A 23,650-nucleotide genomic window follows, 5' to 3' on the forward strand; every position below is an offset into this window, starting at 1 on the left:
TTTAATCAGGGGCTCCCATCCCCGTCCTGACAAAAGGCCTAGGCTAGACACTGATTATGATTCCTCTGATCAGGTTTCCATTTCTTCTGATTCTTATGACCAGGGCTATTCTCTCCCTCCCTATGAGGACTCTGATGCTGAAGAGTCCATTCCTTCAGCCTCACAGCCTGAGGATTACTCTTTTGGGGAACCCTACACACCATGAGGGAGCATTTCCATTGGAAGAGCCAGGATTGCTCAGAATCCAAGAAAAGGCTCAGAGATTTCCTTCTATTGCCTCAGCACAGGCCCTTGGCTAGCCCCCTTGTGCTTGATATTGTTGATGATGTTTTTTCTGAATCCAGTCTGTCTCCAGATTCTTTACCCCCTCCACCAGTAAAGCCAGACAGGTACTACCGGCTCCCTGACTCTCATAAATTTCTTTACAAAAACCCCGCTGCAGACCTAGAAACTATTTCTCAGGGTCCAAAAGGGGTTAAAGCTTCCACTGCCAAAAATCCTGTCCCCTCAGATAGGGATTCTAGAGCTCTGGACAGATGGGGAAAAAAAGTTTACACTTCTGCTACTTTAGCTGTAAGAGCTTTAAACTGTCAGTTTCACATGCTTAAATATCAGCAGTATCTCATGTCATTGTTAAAGCAGAAAATGGTTACAAATATGGAAGGTCCTGACAGTAAAGAAATGCAGGATTTATTGCATGCAGTTGAACAAGTGGGAAAACATACTCTGCAATGTGGTTTTGATTCATTAGAGGCTTCTTGTAGAGCCGCAGTTACAGGCACAGTTTTTCGAAGACATGCTTGGTTGAAAGAACAAAGTTTACCTGACCATGTTAAAATGAAATTATTGGATGCTCCACTACAGCATGATACTTTGTTTGGTGTTAAGGCAGAAGAGGTGTTAACGAAAATGGAGGATAAAGCAAAGTCAATGCAAACTGTGAAAGATTTCTTACAGGTTCAGCCACTTAGATTTAGCAGAAACTGGCCTGCAAAAAACTGGTCCTTTCCAGCATCAGACAGGCCACAAAGAGGCAGATACAGACGCCCAAGAGGCAGATCTCAGCCCCAAGGCTCCTACAGACCTAAACAATGGGGTGCTTCAGCCCCCAAAGGAGGAGAAGACAAATCACAACCTTATAGGAAACAGTCACAATGAATTCCCTCTGCAAATGCCAAGCTCTTACCAGTTGACAGCACCCCTAGGGGGAAAGCTAGCACTTTTCTCAAAAAATTGGCACATGATCACCCAAGACCAATGGGTGTTGAATATAGTTTCTCAAGTGTACAGGTTCCACTTCCTCACACTTCCAAAACCAAAAGGTATGCCAAACCTGCCACAAAACCAATGGGCAGAGGCACAAAAACAGATTGCAGATCTTGAATACCTCCCATATCCATAAGAAGAACAGGGCCAAGGATTTTACTCATGACTTTTCCTAGTACCCAGAAAGGACAAAGCATGGAGACCAATACTGGACCTGTCAATCCTAAATACTTTCCTGGATGTTCCAAAATTCAAAATGTTAACACTACAACAACTCTTGCCCATGCTGGGCAAAGAGGCTTGGCTAGTTACTTTGGATCTCAAGGAGGCATACCTGCACCTCCCAATCAGACAATCGTGCAGAAGATACCTCAGATTTATAACAGGCTCAATGCATTACCAATTCTCTGCACTGCCCTTTGGCCTATCTACTGCACCCAGGGTCTTCACAAAATGCCTGGCACCAGTAATTGCATTTTGCAGACAAAAAGGAATTCAAATATATCCCTACTTGGACGACTGCCTTATTCAAGCAGAGAGCAAGGACATTCTTCTAAAGCACCTGGCATTTGTAAAAAGATTACTAATTTGCCTAGGGTACACAGTAAACGAAAAGAAATCAAAACTAGTGCCCTCTCAAGAGATAATATTCCTGGGTGCAAGCTTAAATACAACTACCCAGATGGCTTTTCTCACGCCAGACAAAGGCAACTGACTCATTATTTTCAAATGATGGCAACAAAGACCCATCTACCTGCAAGAAAAATTCTGCAGGCCCTGGGTTTCATGGCATCTTGCATTCTACTAATTCCATATGCCAAACTGCATATGAGGAAACTACAATGGTATCTAAAAAATGTTTGGACTCAGCATTGTCACAGCCTAGAGACAATCATAACCTTGATTCCCTGCCTACAACAGGAGTTTCGATGGTGGTCCCAGGCCTGTCACCACAACAAGATTCAGCCTTTCACCTTACCTACAGCCAGGCAGACAATAACAACGGATGCATCGGATTACGCCTGGGGAGCACACATGGCAGGAAAATTTATTCAGGGCACGTGGCCCAAGGAACAAATGCATCTTCACATCAATCAAAAAGAGATGCTAGCTGTACAGAATGCCCTGACAGCCTTCAAGGACCTAATACATCCAGGACAATTATTAATAAAGACGGACAATACCACAGTTATGTGGTACATAAACAAGCAAGGGGGCACACATTCCTACCCCCTGTGCAGACAAGCCATGACTTTGTGGAACACAGCACTGACTTACCAGGTACATCTGCAAGCACAATTCCTGCCAGGAACAAAAAATACACTGGCAGGCGAACTAAGCAGAAATCTCATGGATCCTCACGAGTGGAAGCTAAATCCACAAGTCTTCAACATGATAACAAGGGAATGGGGACGCCCAGACATAGATCTTTTTGCCTCCCCTCACAATTGCCAATTACAGAAATTTTGCACAAGGACTTATCACTGTCAAGCATGGAAAGTGGATACTTTATCTTTCACTGGAAACACCCGTCAGTCTATGCCTTCCCTCCAATGCCTCTTCTCACCAAGGTGCTTCTAAAAGTCAGACAAGAGAGGCCAAAAATGATCCTGATTGCACCAGACTGGCCACGCCAGCACTGGTACCCAATCCTAAAGATTTTGTCCCAAGGTCTGCCTTGGCCTCTACCTCAAATCCCTCATCTTCTGACTCAGCAAAACAATCAGATTCTGCACAGTCAACTCAGAACCTTAAACCTGGCAGCATGGCAGATAATGTAGCCACTCAGACTGCACCTGTCTCTAAAGCGGTTATGGATGTAATTTTGAAAGCCAGGAAACCCAGCACTAGGAAATCTTATGTGGAAAAATGGAAGAGATTCTGTGCTTGGAACCAGGCACCAGGGCTCGACCCACTGGTACCTAAAATGCCTCAGATTTTACAATATCTGACTGAGATGTTGGACAAAGGCCTATCTTTTTCTTCTATTAAGATCCATGCCTCTGCCATTTCAGTTCATTACAATACGGATCCTCCTATTTTTTCACATCCTCTACTACGACAGTACCTCAGAGGGGCGAAGACTATATGACCCCCTAGGAGAGCACCAGTACCTACTTGGGACCTCAATTTTGTTTTAGAAAAGCTAACACTGCCATCTTTTGAACCAGCCAGCACAGCTGATCTAAAATTCTTGTCATGGAAAACTGCTCTGCTCCTAGCAATAACTTCAGCAAGAAGAGTTTCAGAGTTACAGGTACTGATGGCTGTGGAACCTTTCCTCATTTTTCACCAGGACGTGGTTTTTCTAAGGACGAACCCAACATTCATGCCAAAAGTGGGCTCCAATGTGGCCTTAAACCAAACTATTCATTTGCCTACTTTCTACCTAAATCCCCAGAATAAAGGGGAAAGACTTCTGCACTCTTTGGATATATACAGGCAGCTACGATTCTACTTGGACAAAACAAAAGCCTTCAGAAAAACTGAGCAACTATTTGTAGCATATGCTGCAGGATCACAAGGAAAACCTATTACAAAGCAGACAATCTCCAAATGGATAGGACACTGCATCCGCTTCTGTTATGCACAACATGGCAAATCTGTGCCTAAGGGCATTAGGCCTCATTCTACCAGAGCAGCAGCCACTTCAGCAGCTTTCCTCAGAGGGGTACCAACCAAAGACATATTAGAAGCTGCAACCTGGAGCTCAGTGCACACTTTTACCAAGCACTACCACCTTCCTCTCTACTCCAAATCCAGAGCAGGCTTTGCCACTGCAGTTCTGCAGGGCTTGTTAGCCTCGCCAAATCCAATCTAGACCCCGCCACCTTGCCTCAGCTTTGGGATTCTACCCAAGTGTAATGACTGCAACAGTGGAAACACGATGAACATAGTACAGTTGTGTACCTACCATACATGTAGATGTTCGAGTGTATTCACTGTTGCAGTCCTGGTTACCCACCCACCATCCCCCTCTTTGCTGGGACTATTCTGTACCTCTCAACTCTATACAACCTACGTGGTTGGTGTATTTGCTTTTAGAAGAAGGAAATGTTTTTAGTGATATATGCATGGTTGTTTGGCATATCTTTATCTTTACAGCCTTCGTATCTGGGGGCACCTGACATCTGGGACAAGAAAAACTGAAGAAAATGGCGTCGGTTGCAACATTTTTACCCCTGGTGCACTGACATCAGGGAAGAGGCGACAGCAACCGACGTCGGACCAAGACTTTTGAACTCTGGCCGACTGCGGGACCGCCTGACGGCAGGATAACCCAAGTGTAATGACTGCAACAGTGAATACACTCGAACATCTACATTTATGGTAGGTACACAACTGTACTGTATGGCACCCTGTATTTTAAGTGACTTTTCTGCTAACTTGTGGATGATTTTATGATGAACCCCTATGTTACCATGACAGCATGATGGTTTCCTCTTAAGAAATTTCATATTTGCCAGTGTGAGTGATAGGGACGGAAGTTGTAAAGTGCACTGCATTATAGGACCACTGGTGCTGAGCCATTGTTTACGGTATACATTGACAGTTTTGGTTTTGAGCAGATTTCTCACTTGAGTTTTGATAATTTGATTTTAACAGCAGAAAACCCAGGATAGGGAACTGCTTTGGGGGAAATGTGAGCCAAAACAAAGGACGTTTTGGTGGAATGCAGCAAACCAACCAAGTTTAGAACTGTGAAGACAAGGATTAATTTGACTGCCCACTACTTGCAGAACCTCACAAGGATTTACTTCATAGGTAAGTACTAGGCTATTGGCCCTAGGGCCTATATAAGCCTAGCCAAAAAGGTACCCTGGCTTTCGCTACACATGGAAATTATTTTCCTGTGCCACTGTCGAGCAGAGCAACAGAAGTGATCCCCGGGGTGAATTTCCTATTTACCATCCAATCATCAAGATTTTTCTTGAAGAGTGCTATTGAGGAGCTCTGTTTGACATAGATAGGTAGTCTGTTCCTGAGTATGGGAAGTCTCTGGGGCAGGAATCTATCCCCCCAGCATGTTCTGTTTATTGTGGTGACAAGGTTTAGGTCCCTACAGCGTGTAGCTTGGTGGGATTGGGATTTCTTTAAGTTGAGCATGTCCAACAGCTTTGGGTTTGACATAGCTTTGTATGTTAGGCAGAGATTGCCTCTGAGTAGGCGATATGCGACGGAGTAAAGCTGGAGTTTGACAGTCTGCGTAGGGCATCTGTTTGAGGCCAGTAATCCTCTTTGTGAGGTATTTCTGTGGCCTTTCCAGTTGTTGTAGATGTCTTGTGAGGTACATACCAAAAGGGGCATTGTACTCTATAATGGGTCTAATGAGTGATGAGTAGAGGGGAACAATGACCTCTTTTTTTCTGGATGAGAAACCTTTTGTGATGAGGTGTTCCATGTAGAAGGATTTCCTGACAACTGTTGCAATGTGATTATCAAAGAAGAGACTACTGTCCACCTGTGTCCCAAGGTCTCTTATCACACTTTCGGTGTTAAGTAGACTACCACCTATGTGGTAGTTCATGGGTACAAAGTTTTTACCAAAGGGGATGACAATGCACTTTTTAGCATTGAGCTTCAGGCCATAGCTTTGACACCAGGCATCTGTCTCAGGCCCTTTTGTAGGATGTCCACATCGTTGGGAGTTTCGATTATGGCTCCTAGTTTGCAGTCATCTGCAAACTTCGTTAGCCAAAGACCTTCTGTGTTATTTTTCTGTCTTGAAATTCCAACACAGGATTGTTGAGTCCAGTTGCAAATCATTCTCCTTCAAAAGAGGGACGGACTACAGATTAATTCCTGTTTAGGTTTTACTGAGATAAGCTCTTTTTTCCTTGTCCTTGTATATTTAAGCTCCAGTTCTTATTAAACTTTCTGTGATTATGTTGCTTCTATAACTACTGATGCAGAGTAACAAATGAGGATGGGTTGAACATCTTTTCAGATGTCTTCATTCTGAGCAGAGCCAAGGTCAGTCGGGGAAAACTGGGTTGTCCCACAGTGAGCTATGTCCCCTGTCTTAATAGTATTTGTAGTAGCAAGGTAGTCATAGAAACTTTTTTAATAACTGGATCTGAGGAAGTCCTAAAAGGATGAAAGCACTTAATTACTTTTATAGGTTTTATTGGGATATCTGTAGCCAGTCTATCTTTTGAAGGAGAATGCTTTGGAACTGAATTTTTGTTTGTTAGGAATAAAATTTAGTTGGTGGGATTGCTCTAAATACTACAACTCTTGACAATCCTGTGTTGGAATTTAAGTTTGTCCTGATAAATACTCCTTGTACGAGGCCAAGTTGGATCAGAGATATTGGAGTCCCCATCCTTGGGTGACCTTTGATTATCTACTTTTCTTTTGTCTTGACTGATTATGGTTGATCAGTGGTAACCCATTTGTGCAGCCTGATGACTTAAAAGGTATACATTGTACTTATAGCAATTTTTTTGTTATTGGGCAGAGAGGTTCTTGTAGTACTTGTAGAGCTGTCATGTTTTCTGCCACCTGTGCACCAGTTAGTTTGAACCTGACTGAAGGGATGAATGAAGGAAGTGGGGAGGAATGATGAATATGAGAACCGATAACTAGATGAATCTAGTTGTTTATTAAATAGTAGGAAATGCATCAGATTTCTGTATGTTTTAACTTTTGATTTTTCTTCCATTCTATCTAGTGGATAATGGATGTAGTACTGTGCAATGGACTGGGTATCTATTGTGGCATGAAGACTCTGGAGTGGCTTTCCATAAAACCGTATCATTGGCAGGGGCTCTGGAATATCCCTACGTACAAGTATGCTGTTTTATGTACATTACTGGTATTTCAAAAAGCCAGTAGACTGTTATGTGTATATAATGACTGGAAAATATGATTGACTTGTTTATTGACAAATCTGCCATTCATTGATAGCAGGCCATTGTTAGCTTCTTTGTAGTGGCACGTACGTGCAAATTTGGTTACATTTGCTTGCTTGATTTCTTCAGTGGTTTTATGAATTGGTAATCACAGCCACCGTTTTAGTTCTCGCTTTTGAAATAGATTCATAGATGTTCATATTTGGGTGCCCTTTTGCTATAAAAATTTGTAAAAATATATTAACCGTTGATAAGACAGAATATTTATCTTACGTTGTTCACTGAGTTGAAACTCCACACAGTACTCTTTTATAACCTTAGTCTTTACCATGCTCATCGTTAACTTAGCTTAAATGAGAATGAAATTGGCAGCCAAAATATGGCTTGGGAGCAAGTTTTTGATAGGGCTGCTTTGACAGTGTTTGAAATATTGTTAAACTCTTACACAAGCTGCTGTTCCTAAAAACCCTAAAACACATCACTGAGAATCTTTTGATTGGTCAACATTTAGGTTCATTCTCCTTAATTGACATGGTTTAGCATGTTTCTCTCAAGCTTCTTGAAGAGGACATGCATGCCTTGTTCCAGCACACATTGTGATATCACTTGCTTATAACATAAGCTCACATAACCCTTGAACCTGATAGGACTTTTATGCTGCTGGCATAGTTTACATTGTCATCCTCATCCATCCATCCATCCATTCACATCCCCTTTTTTCCATTTTTGCAGTTAGGGTCGGGGTGTCACTTCAACAGTGACAATCATGTAGAACCAAGGTTTACATCATTGGGTGGCTACCCCAGCTACTGTAAGTCATCCACACCACACACTCAAACCTATGGTCAATGTAGAGTGTCTAACCTACCTGCTGCATGTCTTTGGACAGTGGGAGGAAACTGGCACAGCCAGAGAAAACCCACATGAACACAGGGAGGGTATGCAGACTCTTCACAGAAGGCCCCCCAGCTGAGAGTCGAACTGGGGAACCTTTTGCTGTGAGGTGAGAATGCAGTTTGTTGCACCACTGCTCCACCCATCCTGTGAAAAAGACACTCATTAATTTACTAGAAGCAAATGTGTTAGGTGTCCTTGGAGGCATCAGACTCTTAGTGAAAGCTTACCACCTGCATTGCAATTTATTTCTTCAGAGATGAGCGTGACATACAGCATAGCCGTAAGTGGTAGAGGTTCAGCCAGTCCACCTACAGATTCTAGAGAGAAACTTCCTGAATTAACTCAATACCAGCAGGATGACAGTGGTTGAAAGTCCCTTATAAGATCACAGAAAGGTCACACATGCAGACCCCATGATTGAAATATGGAGATTGGGCCCCAGTTTGATCCTCCTAGTGGAAATTCCATTGTTAAAAGTAGACTTCTGGTTTCCACTCTGTTTAGGTTCTCTGACAGAACGCAGCCTGGAAGTGGATGACATATTGGTAAGGAGGGGACTTGACATCTGATGTATCCAGGAGAAAAGATGGAAGGGCAGTCCAACAAAGCCACTTGTCTTGGGATCCAGAGTTTACTGCTCAGGAGGGATCAAACTAGAATGGTATGGGAATTGTGGTGAGGGAGAGGCTTCAGATGACAGTGAGGGATGTTATCAGAATTACTAACAGACTCCTGGAAAATAGACAGCATTGGAAGGATAAGGCACTGTTCATAATTTCACCCTGTGCTCCACAGCATGATTGTGATAGTGAGGAAAACAGTGCATTCAGACAGTAGTTACAGGACCTTCTAGATAAAGCAGGACAACAGGATCTGGTGTTTATAATGGATGACCTGAATGCACACATCGGGATAGACAGAGCAAGCTATGAGGTCTGCCAGGGTCCACAGGGATGGACAACAGGAATAAAGGAGAGGCATTTCTAGACTTCCGTTTGGCAAATCACCATATAATGGCCAACACATGGTGCAGCAAAAGGAGCTGTCACAAGATCACATACAAGAGTGTACAACATGCAAGTCTGGTAGACTTTCTCGTAGTAAGGAAGGGCACTGGAGTAGAATCAAAAATTGCAAAGTCATCCACAATGAAACAGTCATAAATCTTTGGTTACCACAGTCGGCTACAAGCAGTAGTCAGAGAAGGCTCTAGAGTCAGAGACTAGGCTTAAGACCTGGAAGTTGACTGGAGGGAGAGCACAGGGGTTAAAGGAATTACTAAGGGTTCTAGCACCTCAGGAAGCATAGAGAGTAGGTGAAGTTGAAGAATGGCAGTACTTCAAAACTAGCATGTGTGAGAACTGGAATAGATATGTGGCTAAGCCAAGGTCCATAAGAAAAGCTGGTGGTCAAATTCAGAAGTCCAGGAAATCACCAAAAGAAAGAAGTGCAGGAAAAAGGGGGAGCTAGAAAAGATGTACCAGGCTAAGAAGGAAGACTGGTTGTTTAAGAGAGCAGTTTCAGTAGCAAAGAACATGGCATCAGAGGCATTCTGTCAGCTTCTTTAAAGTGTTTTGGTAGATGGCACAAAGAAACTCGTCAAGTTGCAAGATAAAGATGGAAAGATAACGAAGATAACCTTCATAAGGGATGCCAGCAACAATCTACTCACCATTCAACAGGACATCAAAGACAGATGGATGGAGTTTTCCAGAAGCTTCTGAATCAAGAAAACCCCACAAAGATTGTACTGGCCCAGACACTGCTTATGATGAAAGAAGAGGAGGAGCTCATCCTAGAAGTAAAACAGGCACTAAGGAAAATGCAGTCAGGGAAAGCATCAGGCTCAAGAGATCACAGCAGGGTATGATCAGGATGTTCGGTGAGGTTAAGAGAGAAATGACTCCTTTGGGTACTCAGCAGTACAGAGATAAAGGTATGTTCTAGATGACCGGAGAATAAGTATACCAGTACCGCTATACAAGAACATAGGGGACATCCATCCACAGCTGTGGGAAGTACAGGCATTTGACTCCTGTTTTACTGCATGAAAGTACTGAAGAGTTTTTGAAAAAATAAAAAATAAATCCACCGACACTGTATAGCCGATAACAGTTTAATGCTCCAAGGTACACAAACAATCACTGTTGCACCGAACAACTAAGCGCTTTCGCCGGGGTTAACAAACCTTTGGCATCATCTGAAAGTACCGAAGAGGGTGATTGATAAATGAATATGCAGAGTAGTATGAAAGATGAGCGATTTGAATTAGATCAGGATGCAGCACAACTGACCTGATATTTGCAGTGGGACAGACAGTTGAGAAGAAACTAGAAATAAGGAAAGAGTCCATCTGGGCATCCCTAGACTTGGAGAATGCATATGACAAGGTCCCAAGAAAGCTGATTTGGGCAGTCCTGTGGTGGTTCTAAGCCCCAGAAACATTGGTAGAATTAGTGCAGGCTATGTACAAGGACCCGGTGAGTCAAGTATGAACACTGTTAAGTCTCGGAGGGGGTTTTGTGTTTTTTCTGTGGGAGTAGGCATGCATCAGGGTTCAGATCTGAGCTCAGTGCTGTTCATACTGGTGTGAACTACATTAGCAAACAAGTCGGAAGGGGCAGCTCAACAAAATTGCTATATCTAGATGATATGGCATTACAAGCAGACTGTGGGCAGGAACTTCCGCAAGGGATAGGGTAGTTGAATGCAAAAGTGAAGGCACATGTGATGAAGCAGAGTACAGATATGATGGTTGTAATGGCAACAAATGGGGGAAAACAGAAGAAACTGGGAACTGAGATAGAAGGGAAGATAGCAGAATAGGTTAACAACTTCAAGTATCTGGGAGGGGTGATTGAGGAGAAGGGAAGTCATAATGAGAAGGTAAAATCTAGAGTCATAGGGGCTGCAGCCAACTGGCACCGAGTGTCAAGGGTAATGCATTACAGAAGAATGCCAAAGAAGCTGAAATGTACGGTGTACAAAACAATGGTGCAACCAGTACTACTGCATGGTACAGAAACCTGGACAGTAAGGCAAAGCAGTTGAGAAAGCTAGAGATGATGGAGCTGAAGTGTGAGAGAGAGAGGTTGTATGATGCACACTGTGGAGCAAATGATTACATCAGAGTAGAAGCCGTAGTATTTTCAGTTGCAGAGAAGGTCAATCAGAACAAATTATAGTGGTTCAAACACTTGTGCAGGAAAGCAGAAGGCAATCTGATGAAGATCTGGAACAGATAGGAATACTGAGTTCTGAGTAAGGCAAAAGGCACCAGATATTTAGATACACATTTGTGTTACACATCCTTTTTCAGAAGCAGAAGGTTTTCCCTTTCTTTTGTGGTAGACAGCCATTTTACCTTTTTTAAAATGCATACTGTGTGTGTCCATTGGGCATAAATAGATATAAGTAAAATATCTGATGTTGTCCACTTCATTTCTTTAACCTGGGGATATCAGTTCCGATCCTCAGAACTGAACAGTCACTTTTTTCCAGCTTGAGCTTCCTGACTTGAGCTCATCCTCCCTACCCATAATGCTGTTCTCCCCCAAATACCTCAGATCTCGTTGCTGCGCTTCAAGTTGCCATAGAGTTCCTTTTGGTTTTGAGCTTCTCCTAGGTAAGTGGCTGTAAGTCTTTTTTTGTTTTTCCTATCTAGTATTCTCCAACTCTTTAATCCTTCATTTCTTTACTGATCGCTTCCTGTGTCGCTTCCTGTGTCCTTTCTGTCTAGTTTTCACATTTCTCTCAGTTAGTGTTTCCTCTATTTATTGAAAAAAAAAAACTCCTTCTCTTTTTTCTTTCTATTCAATCACTATGAACAAAAACCTTTAAGGTTTAAAGAGTACACTTCCTGTGTATGGAGGATTCCTCCATCTGAACCTAACCATTTGGAAGCCCCTTGCGAAATCTGCAGGGCTTTCCATCCTTAGGCTGTGGTGGATAGGAGGAGCAAACTGCTGGTGTTAAAGGTTTGCTCCCTTCTTCCTCCACCTCAGGGATGCCTCCTACTTCAGGGGCTCAGCCCACTTATAAAAAGCCCAGAGAGTCCTAGGAGACTAGGAGACCTTCTTCCATGCGATCCTCTTCTGAGTTGCTAAGAAGCAAGGCAAAATCTTCAAAACTGGCTTGGTCAGCTCTGTTGCCACTGCTTCTCTTCTGCCCTCATCATCTTCTGTTGTTCCAGGCCAAATGGTGGTTCCATGGCATTGGCTCCTATGGTTTTGGTGCCTGGGTCAGCTGTAGGAGCCGTCTCTTCCCCTCGGGGCCTCGGCCTTCAACATCTCTGCTCTGACTCCTCCCTCAGAGTGGGAGGCTCAGACTTTCTGGGAGGAGTCTGCTGTGGTTGGTTTCAGCTGTTTCAGCTGTGTTGGGACAGCTCCAGGTGGTTTTGAGCCCTTCTGCTTTCAAGGTAACAGAGCGGTTTCTCTCCATTTCTAGGAGGCCCTTTGCAATTACCCACTATGGAACCTTCCCTTCCTCATACTGGACTTGCGTCCGAGGTCTCTGAGCCTCTGCATTGACAACTGGCCCTGGAAAGCCTCCACACCTTTTCCGCGGTGGATCGCCAGGCCTCTCCCCCGAGGAGGTACCTCAGAAGACGTTGTATAAGGGGGCACATTGATTCTCCTATGGAATCACTCACTATGGATACTGATCTTGAGGAAGGAGAAGGGTCTCCAAAATCACCACCTGATGAAGTCTCCATTGGAGACATTCTTGAAATTCTTCACCATAGGGGTGGTTGATCTGCCTAAAATGGTCCGGCCAATCTACTTCCTGGGTGTACCCCCCCTAGCTGACTTGTACAGCTGGTGTCGTTGAGGGCTTGGAAGGAACCAGATTCAGTGAAAAGTATCCCCAAATACACAAACAAGATTTTAAGTGCCCTCTGTCGACAAATCATTCTGGACCAAGAGTATCCACGTAAATGCCATGGTTGTTATGACAGCCACCAAGAAGGAGCTGGCCTAGAAAACCTCCTCTGCCCACCCTCCAAATAGAGAATACCAGGCATTGGACAGGTTTGGCAAGAGTCTACTCCTCCTCTACTTATGCACTTAGGGCATTGAACTGTTGTCGCACTTTACCAGGCTGCAAAGGGGCTTAGTCAAGGAACTTTATAGCTTGATCCCAGGGTCCATGTCTGCCAAGGAACAGGAGCCCTTTTCCTCCAGGCTAACTACCGTACATTCTTTAGCCAGTGCATCCATGAGGCTAATCTCACACGCTACAGAGGGCACCTCAAGGATGGCTAGTTGTGGCATTGTCATACTGTGCCATGCCTGGATGAGGCTGTGCGATTTTGCTGAACCTTTCAAAATAGTCCTTTAATAATGCCCCTTTTGATGGCTTTACCTTCTTTGGGCCCACAATCCGTGACACTTTATCCCAGCGTGAGAAGGATGGTAAGACCCTGTCTGCCACTGGAATCCATTTTTCTGCACCACAATGGAACTTTTCCAGGAACCAGTGTGGGATTAAGAGGATGTGGTTTCGGAAGTTGCAGGGTCCCTTTCCAGGACACTCAAGGAGACTTTTCCCTGGGGCAGAGGGGGGATATAAATGAGAAAAAGGGGATGATGATGATGAGAGGGGGGATATAGTCAAAATGGGAGATGCCGTCCCCATGGCCACAGGGGATCTGCAAAATCAGGGGTCAATGGAAACTTTCCAAGATGAGCCCTTCCAGTGATCCTGAACAATTGCCTGACAGCTGTCCTCTGGAGGCAGTCAGGGACGTTTCTTCTTGCACCCAGAAGTCTGGAAGGCCATCACAGATGAAAAATTGGTGCTAAGGATCAGATCCAGGGGATACTTAATTCCGTTTTCCAAAACTCCCAAACAAAAATATCACCTCCCCAGTGTTCCACATAGTTAGAGGAAGGATGCGGCCCAGGAAATAAAAAAACATTTTTGCAAAAAAGACTCATCAAATAGGACCCCCCCCCCTTCAAGCGGATTGGTCATTTACTTCATATTCTTTTTAGTACCCAAGAAAGGGGATTTGCAACCTATCCTGGATATCACCTCTCTGAGCAAGTCAGTGAAATACACAAAGTTCAGAATGGTCATGATTCAGTCCATCTTATCTCTCCAGGAGATTGGCAATTGGACTTGCACTGTAGAACTAAAGGACGTGTACCACCATATAAAAATAGACCAGGCATTCCATGAGTTTTCTGTGTTTCAGGCTAGGAGTCGGTCAATACCAGTTCAGGGTGTTACCATTTGGTCTCACCACAGCCCCCAGGATGTTCACCAAGTATCTAGCAGTGGTTGCAGCTCATCTCTGACTGCAAGGTTCTCGGATATTTCCATATCTGGACGACCGGATTATGACCTCTTCAACCAGGCATCTACTACTTTCGGCCAGGGATTATTTTCTCAAGTTGGCCCCAATCCTGTGGGGATAACCATCAACATACAGAAATCTCAATTGGACTCTGTACAAGCCATAGACTTCATCATGGCCTGCCTAGACACTGGCACATCTTATACTTACCTCATGACCGACAGGGTATCAAACTTGAGATTTCATATTAGCCAGAGTTTGACCATTCCAAAATCCAGCCAGGCTAGTTCTCAGAGCATTAAGCTCAATAGCAGCCACTATAACTTTCTGCCCACATGCGAATATTACAATGGATCTTAGCAGTCCAGTCCAGTTGTCACTTCTCAGAAACCCTTTGAGTTTTCCCATCAGTCTGTCTTGTGTATGCATAGAGTCTCTCCTTTGGTGGCTTCAGTACGCAGAAGTTACTCAAGGATGCCTTTTCCTTCTTCATTCCCCAAACAGCACATTGACCACGGATGCCTCCCAGCTTTTCGGGGGGAAGGGTCATTGTCTGGGTCAGACAGTCCAAGGTATGAGGACACCCCAAGAGACCAAGTTGCATATTAGATGCAAGTAAATCCTTCAGTAAACCACCACGGTTCAATTATTAAAAGCAAAAACTTTAATCAATATATAAAACACCTTAAAAGGGTAAAAGCCAGCAGGAACAACAGTATTCAGGTCTAATAATTGCTTTCGGCTGTGTTGGCCTTTATCAGATCATGTTGCATTTCCTGCTTCCAGTCTTAATTAAAACTCCGAGTAACCAATCATAGTCTCATAAGAAGGCCACATCCCTTGTTTTAACCAATGCGATGATATCCAATCACAGTCATTTTAGATGTCAAGCCTCTTTGTTAGAATAAATCGTCAGCATTCTGGCTTTAAGTATAGGTTTCAGTGGAAACACATTATTCAGTCCTGGAGAGCAGTGTGCTTTCACGTTAACTATCCAGTTTATGTCACGGATCTCCGTTCTGTTCTTCACATCCCCTTCTCTTAAAGATTGTTGAACGCATTCAATAGCTTTAAACTTGAAACTGTGTGTAGGGTTACAATTAATGTGCATGGCAAGAGCACTATTCATATCAGTGTTTCTGATATCTCTTATATGGCATAAAATCCAGTCTTTAAACTGTTTATCAGTTTTACCTATGTCAAAAGCTTTGCATAGGCAGCAAAACGCTAAATAGACCAGATGTTTGCTGTGGCAGGTGGCAAAAACATAAAAAATATATTTCCTATTGGTAATGGGGTGGATGAACATATTGCTACTGTCAATGAAGGCACAGACTTTGCAGCTATTACATCTAAAGGTACCTTTCCTATCTGAGAAAAACTGGTGATCAAAACCATATTTATTGCATAATAGTATTTTGATGTCCTTTTTGTTTTTAAAAGAGAATCTAGGGGGTTGCTCCTACAATGCTTTTGATCTTCTTATCTGCTGTCAGAATGGGCCAAAAAATTTTAATAGTATTAAGAACTTGTTTACTGTCTGTACTATACGTTAGATGACAATTTGCTTCCTTTCTATCTTGTCGACTTCATTCCTGGAGTATTGCGCAACTCCTTGTTCACTAAAATAGGGACGTCCTCTTTGCCTTCTCATATCACAAAAATTAGTTCCCACTTTGAGATCTGAGTCTTTGTAGCCTCTTTCTTTCAGATTAAGATGTAGCCTTTCATATTCTGTATAAAAATCATCATCATTGGTGCAAAGTTTAGAAAGTCTCACCTTTTGATTTTCCATGATGTTATTAAAAATATGACTAGGATGCATACTTTTGACGATGCAGGTAGTGGTTCCTTCATGTATCCTTTCTGTGTAAACAGGTACTTAAACCAACCCCTGGTTCATAGGTTCATACTAGGCTATCTGCCCTAGGGCATTTATAAGCCTAGCCAGAGTGTGTTTGGCTTTCACCACCCATTTTAAATTAATTTTGCTATGCCCTTTTTCGAGGTTAGTATACTGTGCCTCTGTCTAACAATGACACAGAAGTGATACCCGGGGTAAACCTATGATGTTATGTGATCCTATCTCGCCTACATTCTGTACTGATGGGCTCGGAGCTGATCCTCGGCTCTGACTCGGCACGCTATGCTATAGAGCGAAGCCTCTTATTGGCTGAGCTATTCTCTATCCCAGGATGCACCACCGCTAATCCCCCAGATCTCGTTTGCCGCTTACAAGCTAGGACGTGGTCTCGAACTTGGCTGAGCTAAGTGCTGTTTTTCTTAAAGTTTTTCTGTCAGGAAATTCTTTATTCTTTACCCAAAAGCTGTTTTAACAGCTATTGTGTATCAGTGGGCATTATGTCCAAAGAGCATAGACCCTCAGGATTTAAAAAGTGCACGAGATGCAACTATAAAATGTCCATCACTGATGATCACTCCTTATGCGTGTACTGTTTAGGCGCCAAACACCTACAGGAGTCTTGCAGCGTGTGTCACGCTTTTTCCTCTAGGGTCCTCCAAGAGAGGAAGAATAAATTGATCTTGAAAGGGCTGATTAAACCCTCCTTCGAGGAGGCCTTATCTTCCTCTTCCTCTCCAGCCAAGAAAAAGAAATCGACGGCTCCAACCAGTCCGTCGAAACCGACCAGTAAGAAATCTAGGCAGGCTTCTCCATCGGCTCCACGGACTTCGGAGCCGAGGGCGGAACGGTCTGCCTCGATGCCTCCAGTCTCGACTCCTCTGGTTTCGGAGCCGATGGCTGGGGCTTCGAGAGGCGGGTCACCTTCATTGGCTCCACTGATTTTGGAGCCGATGAGGGTTGCCGGTTCAGACTCTTCCCCTTCGGCGCCGAAGCCCACCTCGGCACTGAGGGAAATTGTTTTGGAATCTCCCTCTGCACCGATACTGGTCGAGTCTATTCGGAGCCGGTCCCCCAGTCCTTCGGAGCCGATGGAGAAGTCGGTTCGGACCCGGTCGGTCTCCTCCCGATCTTCCAAGATGTCGGATTCGGACATCGACAGGGTGCTCCTAAGACTGTTTCAGTCTCCTGTATTCCAGAAATTAGTTTCGGCTCCAGCCCATTTGGCTTCAGAGCCGATGGCCCACCCTGTAGTTCTGGTTCCTCCTCCAACAGCCTCGGTACCGTTGGAGCCAGTGCTGGTGGAGCCGATGGAGGTTTTCGGGTCGGCCCTGACCCTTACTCCAACCCCGGCTCTCGAGTCGGAGTTCGGTACACGGACCTCCTCCGTCGGCCCTTGGGGGGACGCTTCGGGACCGATGTTTTCGGTTCCGAGCCTTCCTCTCGGTGCGCTGGCTGCGGGGGTACCGTCTACTGTTGTCGCCACGGGGGTTGGACCTTCCCAGGACTCTGGCGGTCCGGCCTTCAGGGCCATGAGGAGTGCTTTGGCCAAATCTTCTTTGGCTACCTCCACGGTCTCACCAGCACCTTCTTTACACACGGAGACTGGGTCTTTGGTAGTCCCCCTGTCCCTAGACAGCGGAGCCCCGGGGCCTGAGGTCACCCCCAGTGGTGGTTCCCCCCCTCCTGGAGGTCCCTCTGAAGCTTCTTCAGAGGAACCCCCAAGGAAAAGACTGTGCAAGAGGAAGCACGTCAACTCCCCCGATGAGTCTCTCACGTCGGACACCGATCTTGATGATGCGGAGGGGTCCCCTAAGTCGTCCTCAGATGATGTCTCCTTTGCAGACATCTTGGAAGCCCTCAAACAACAAGGCGGCTGGCATTCCAAACCCCCTTCCGCTGATGAGTCGGTGTTCCTCAAGGCCTTCGGGGCTCAGCCTTCCGCCTCCTGGGTGTCTCCGCCCTTCGACGAGCTCCTAGATTTGATCTGTCGAAGGGCGTGGGAACATCCAGACTCTGTGGAACCGGTGCCTGCTCGCCCAAATAAGTTCTTATCAGCACCCCCAGAGAAGGAGTTTTTGACCAAAGGTGTGTCTGTAGATGCCTTGGTGGTGGCATCTGCTACCCAACAAGATGTAGCAGAGGCTTCGACGTCCGTCCATCCTCCTAATAAGGAGTCTAGGAGCATGGATCGGTACGGGAAGCGCACCCTCAGTTCAGCGGCCTTTACCTTAAGGTCCCTGAACTATTTAACGCACTTCACTAAATTTCAGAGGGATCTGATCAAGGAGCTTTCAGATACCCTCTTGGGTAACCTACCTGAGCAGCTGGCCCAGACGGTTGTCTCTCAGTTGGCTATGCTGTCATAGATATCAAACTCGTCCATGAGGCTCATTTCATATGCAGCCGAGGGGGTGAGTAGAGCGGCGGGTATGGGTGTTGCTCTACGGAGGCAAGCCTGGCTCCGCCTGTGTCATTTTGCGGAAGCCTTTAAGTCTTCCTTTGCCGACGCTCCCTTTGATGGGTCCTCTTTGTTTGGACCCAAGGTAAAGGACACATTGACCCTCTGCGAGCAAGAAGGTAAGACTTTGACTGCCGTAGGGGCACGATTTTCCATTCCCTTTCGGCCTTATCCCAAGGCTAAAAGAGGAGGGAAAATGTGGTTCCGTAAATCCCAGAAGTCTTATCCCTCGCAGTAGGACGATTCCCCTTCTAGAGGCAGAGGAGGGGGAAATTTTTCTGGAAGACGCCGTCCCAGAGGCGGCAGAGGCCCCCGCAACACTGGAGACCGCGAGTCCTTTCGTGGCTCTTCAGCCTTCCACAATCCCTGAAGGATTGCCCGACTGTGCAGCTCCGGAGCCAGTCGGGGGTCGTTTTTCGAGGCACCTAAAAGCCTGGGAAGTTATATCTCAGGACCGATGGGTGCTTCGAATCATCGCCGGAGGTTACGCCATCCCCTTTTCACACTCCCCACCGCCGTCCAAGAAAATCCCGGACCCGCCACCCAGTCAACGGGAAATCGCAGCCTTAGAAGTCTCAAAGCTGCTTCAAAAAGGAGTCATCCAACCGGTCCCCGCAGATCAGATCGGATTAGGGACTTACTCAAGATTCTTTTTGGTGCCAAAAAAGACCGGGGACTTGAGGCCCATTTTGGATCTCAGCATCCTAAATCGATCAGTCAAAAAGTTAAAGTTCCGAATGGTCACCTTACAATCCATTCTCCCACTGCTGGAGAAAGGTGTTTGGATGTGCTCCATAGATCTCAAGGACGCCTATTACCACATCCTGGTAGATCAGGCGTCCAGGAGACATTTGCGCTTCAGCCTGGGAGACAGTCATTTTCAGTTCTGTGCACTGCCCTTTGGTCTCACCACAGCCCCCAGGGTGTTCACCAAATGTTTGGCGGTCGTGACTGCTCACCTGAGGAGTCTAGGATTCCAGGAGTTTCCGTATCTGGACGACTGGCTCCTAACTGCCACCTCCAGGCGTCTACTGTTGCAGAACCTACAAGCCACTATATCACTAGGCACTTCCCTTGGAATCACCTTTAATTGGCCAAAGTCTGTGTTGCTGCCATCTCAGCGCATAAGGTTCATCGGAGTAGAGAGAGACTCAAACCGAATGCGGGTCTATCTTCCTACAGAAAGGATACAAACTATACAGGCTCAAGTCCAAGCCTTGCTTCTCAGATCCAAGGCTCCAGCCAGGATGGTCCTGCAGCTATTGGGCTCTGTCGGCCACTGTTCTTCTAGTCCCCTTAGCAAGATTGCATATGAGAATTCTCCAGTGGCTCCTTTCGACACAGTGGTCCTTTCAGGATCTCCCTCTCAGTCACCTCATACAGATCATGGAAACCTGCAAATGGGACCTTCGCTGGTGGCTGGTGCCTTCCAATCTGGATCAGGGACGACCCTTTGTTCCACCTCCTCCTATGGCCACATTGACAACGGACACCTCTCAGATGGGGTGGGGGGGCATTCCCTGGGCAGGTCAGTCCAAGGCAAATGGCATTCAGAAGAGTCTCCTTCATATCAACATTTTAGAAATGAGGGCGGTGTTTCTGTCTCTACAAGCCCTCCACGATTACCTCCCTCAGGGCGTAATTGCCGTTCACTCCGACAACATGTCAGTAGTCTGGTATCTGAACAAGCAGGGAGGGACCAGATCCTACCCTCTTTGCAGCGAGGCCATGAGAGTTTGGGAATGGGCAGTGGCGACCAGACGTTTTCTGGTAGAAACTCATATCCCTGGCAAATCCAACGTGATAGCCGACAGACTAAGCAGAACTATGCAGAACTATCCTCTCTCCTCACGAGTGGTCTCTGAACGATGCATTGACAACTCAGATCTTCAGCAGATGGGGAACTCCTTGTTGCGACCTTTTCGCAACCCCACTGAACGCGAAGTGCAGAAAGTTCTTCTCTCTTACTCCAGCTCCGGGGGAGAGTCCTATGGACGCATTAGCCCATCCTTGGCCCACCGGCTTGCTATACGCCTTCCCTCCAGTTCCCCTCCTTCCCAGAGTGATCCAAAAGGCGTCTCACTTGGGGAGCAAAATGATTTTAGTTGCCTCTTACTGGCCTCGTCAGGTATGGTTCCCCTATCTTCGGAAATATGCACGGGACGGTCCATGGTTCCTGGATCAGATCCCAGACCTATTAATTCATCAGTCGGGACAACTCCATCAGTCCCTTCACACTGTGAAGTTAACAGCTTGGCTCCTCCTCTTCCGACTATAGTCAGGAATCATACCTTAGACCCGGAAGTCATACATATCTCATCCTCGGCCCACATGTCTGCCACTAAGAAATTGTATACTAGCAAATGGAAGAGATTTGCTATTTGGGCTCAACTCCGGGGTCTGGATCCCATCACTGTTCCGGTATCGGAAGTCCTGAAATTTCTGACTTCCCTATTCAATCAAGGTTCTTCAGTCTCTACCATCAAGGTCCAATTGGCAGCTATTTCCAATTTCCATGAATCTATAAACCCACCTTTAATGAGCAACAGATTGTATAAAACCTTCATGAAAGGTGCTGTGCTTTTACGACCTCCGATTTCTCATCCTGCTCCTCCGTGGGATCTCGATGTGGTGTTACGTGTCTTAACCTCCTCCCCCTTCGAACCGGCAGCAACATGTGATTTGAAATTTCTTTCTTGGAAAACTGCCTTTCTGGTCGCGATTACTTCTGCCAGAAGAGTTTCAGAGCTTCAAGCTCTATCTGTAAAACCACCGTACCTGGTTTTTCACAAAGATAGAGTATCCCTCAGGCCTGATCCATCTTTTATCCCTAAAGTTTGTTCCAGTTTTTGCCTGCAACAGTCATTAGAACTTCCAGTTTTCTTTCCAAAGTACTCAAACAAAGCGGAATACATCTTCCACACATTGGATGTTCATAGGCAATTGCGTTTTTATTTAGACAGGACCCAACAAACACGGAAAACAGATCAATTGTTTGTGTCCTTTTCGGATAATAAATTGGGCAAAGCCGTCACAGAGGTCACTATTGTCAAATGGATCAGGGACTGTATTAGTCAGGCTTATTCCTCTTCTAATAAAGAGCTTACAACCTCTATCAAAGCTCACTCTACAAGAGCTATGGCTACTTCAATAGCATTCCCTTCTAAGCATGCCATTAGTGACATTTGTGCTGCGGCTACGTGGTCTTCCCCGCACACTTTCATTTCCCACTACAAATTGGATGTGGCATCTCGGGGGCGAGCTTCATTTGGTTCCACAGTGCTCAGGAGTGTTTTCCAGTGAGCCACCCAGGAATTAGGTGCTAGGGACGCTGTCCCATCAGTACAGAATGTAGGCGAGATAGGATCACATAACATCTTTTAGTTATGTACTTACCATAACTTTAGATGTTTGGGATCCATCTCGCCTACATTCCTAATACCCACCCTCCTTCCCCCTGCCTTGGAGATCAGAAGAGATCGGACGGTCCGAATTCTATTGTTTCATCTTGAAACATCTGGCAATGTTATATAAACAGTTATGTGTGTGTGCATGAATGCGGACAAACAAGATCTGGGGGATTAGCGGTGGTGCATCCTAGGATAGAGAATAGCTCAGTCAATAAGAGGCTTCGCTCTATAGCATAGCGTGCCGAGTCGGAGCCGAGGATCGGCTCCGAGCCCATCAGTACAGAATGTAGGCGAGATGGATCCCAAACATCTAAAGTTATGGTAAGTACATAACTAAAAGATCTCCCATCCACTCATCCAAGATTCCTCTTGAAGAGAGTCAATGAGGGACTCTGCCTAACCTGGACTGGGATTTTATTCCAGAGTGAAGGGAGCCTCTGGGTTATGAATCTGCCCCTCCAGCATGTCCTATTTATTTCAGTGCTGAGTTTCAAATCTCTTGAGCACGTAGCTCGATGGGATTTGGATTTTCTGAGGTGCAGCATGTCCATAAATTCCGGGTTGGACATTGCTTTATACGTCAGGCACAGATCGCCTCTGAGCAGGCGGTATGACACTTAGTAGAGCTGGAGTTTCTTTAACCGGGCAGCATATGGCATCTGTTTGAGCCCTTTGATCCTCTTGGTGAGGTACTTTTGGGGTCTTACCAGTTGCTGCAGGTGTCTGGTAAGGTACATCCCAAAAGGGGCATTGTACTCAATTATGGGCCTGATGAGGGATGAGTAAAGCGGCACGATGACCTCCCCTGATCTAGATGTGAATCCCTTTATGATTAGGTGGGCTATATAAAATGTTTTTCTAACCACTTTGGCCACGTGGTTGTCAAATGAGAGATTGCTATCAACTTGGGTCCCCAAGTCCCTAATTACTTTTTCTGTACTTAATAGATTACCACCTATGTGGTAATTTGTGGGCACTTTGTTTTTGCCAAAGGGGATGACTATACACTTTTTTGGCATGTAGCTTGAGGCCATGGCTCTGGCACCAGTTGTCTGTTTCTGTGAGGCCCTTTTGGAGGATGCTTGTATTGGCTGGAGAGTCTATTATGGCGCCCAGTTTGCAGTCATCTGCGAACTTGGTCAGCCACAGTCCTTCTGTGTTGGCCTGTACCTCCGAGAAATATATACCGAACAAGAGAGGTCCCAGGACTAAGCCTTGTGGGATGCCACTTGTAACTGGTTTGGAGTCTAACATGGCTCCAGCAATTCTAACCATGTGGGTTCTGTCCTTGAGCCAGTTTGCAACCCATCTAGTGACATAGGGGTTTATATTTAAGCTGGTGTGCTTATCTATAATGCCCGAGTGGGGTATTGTATTGAAGGCTTTTGCGAGGTCCAGGTAGGCTGTGTGGACCACCTTCCCCTCGTCAATGGCCTTGGTGACTGTTTCAAAGAAATCTACCAGGTTTAAGGATCTGCCCTTAACAAAGCCAAACTGGGTAGGATCCAGTGTCTGTAGGTCCCCAATATCTTTATTTATGAGGTCCATGATGATCCGTTCCATAGCTTTGCAGACCAAGCTAGTCAGGCTTATGGGGCG

At 45.5% G+C, this 23,650-nt stretch overlaps 1 protein-coding gene across 1 annotated transcript in view; it reads left to right on the forward strand.

The window, feature by feature from the left end:
- The window catches only part of PTDSS2 (phosphatidylserine synthase 2), a 1,400,831-nt gene that overhangs the window by 844,278 nt on the left and 532,903 nt on the right, over positions 1–23,650 (forward strand). The window contains exon 10 of the mRNA XM_044059082.1: positions 6,941–7,059. Coding sequence (XP_043915017.1) covers positions 6,941–7,059 — 119 coding nt within the window. The remainder of the gene's footprint in view (positions 1–6,940; positions 7,060–23,650) is intronic.

Source organism: Protopterus annectens, chromosome 17.part0, assembly GCF_019279795.1.
Source record: "Protopterus annectens isolate FY-2018-M chromosome 17.part0, PAN1.0, whole genome shotgun sequence".
Classification (NCBI taxonomy): Eukaryota; Metazoa; Chordata; order Ceratodontiformes; family Protopteridae; genus Protopterus; species Protopterus annectens.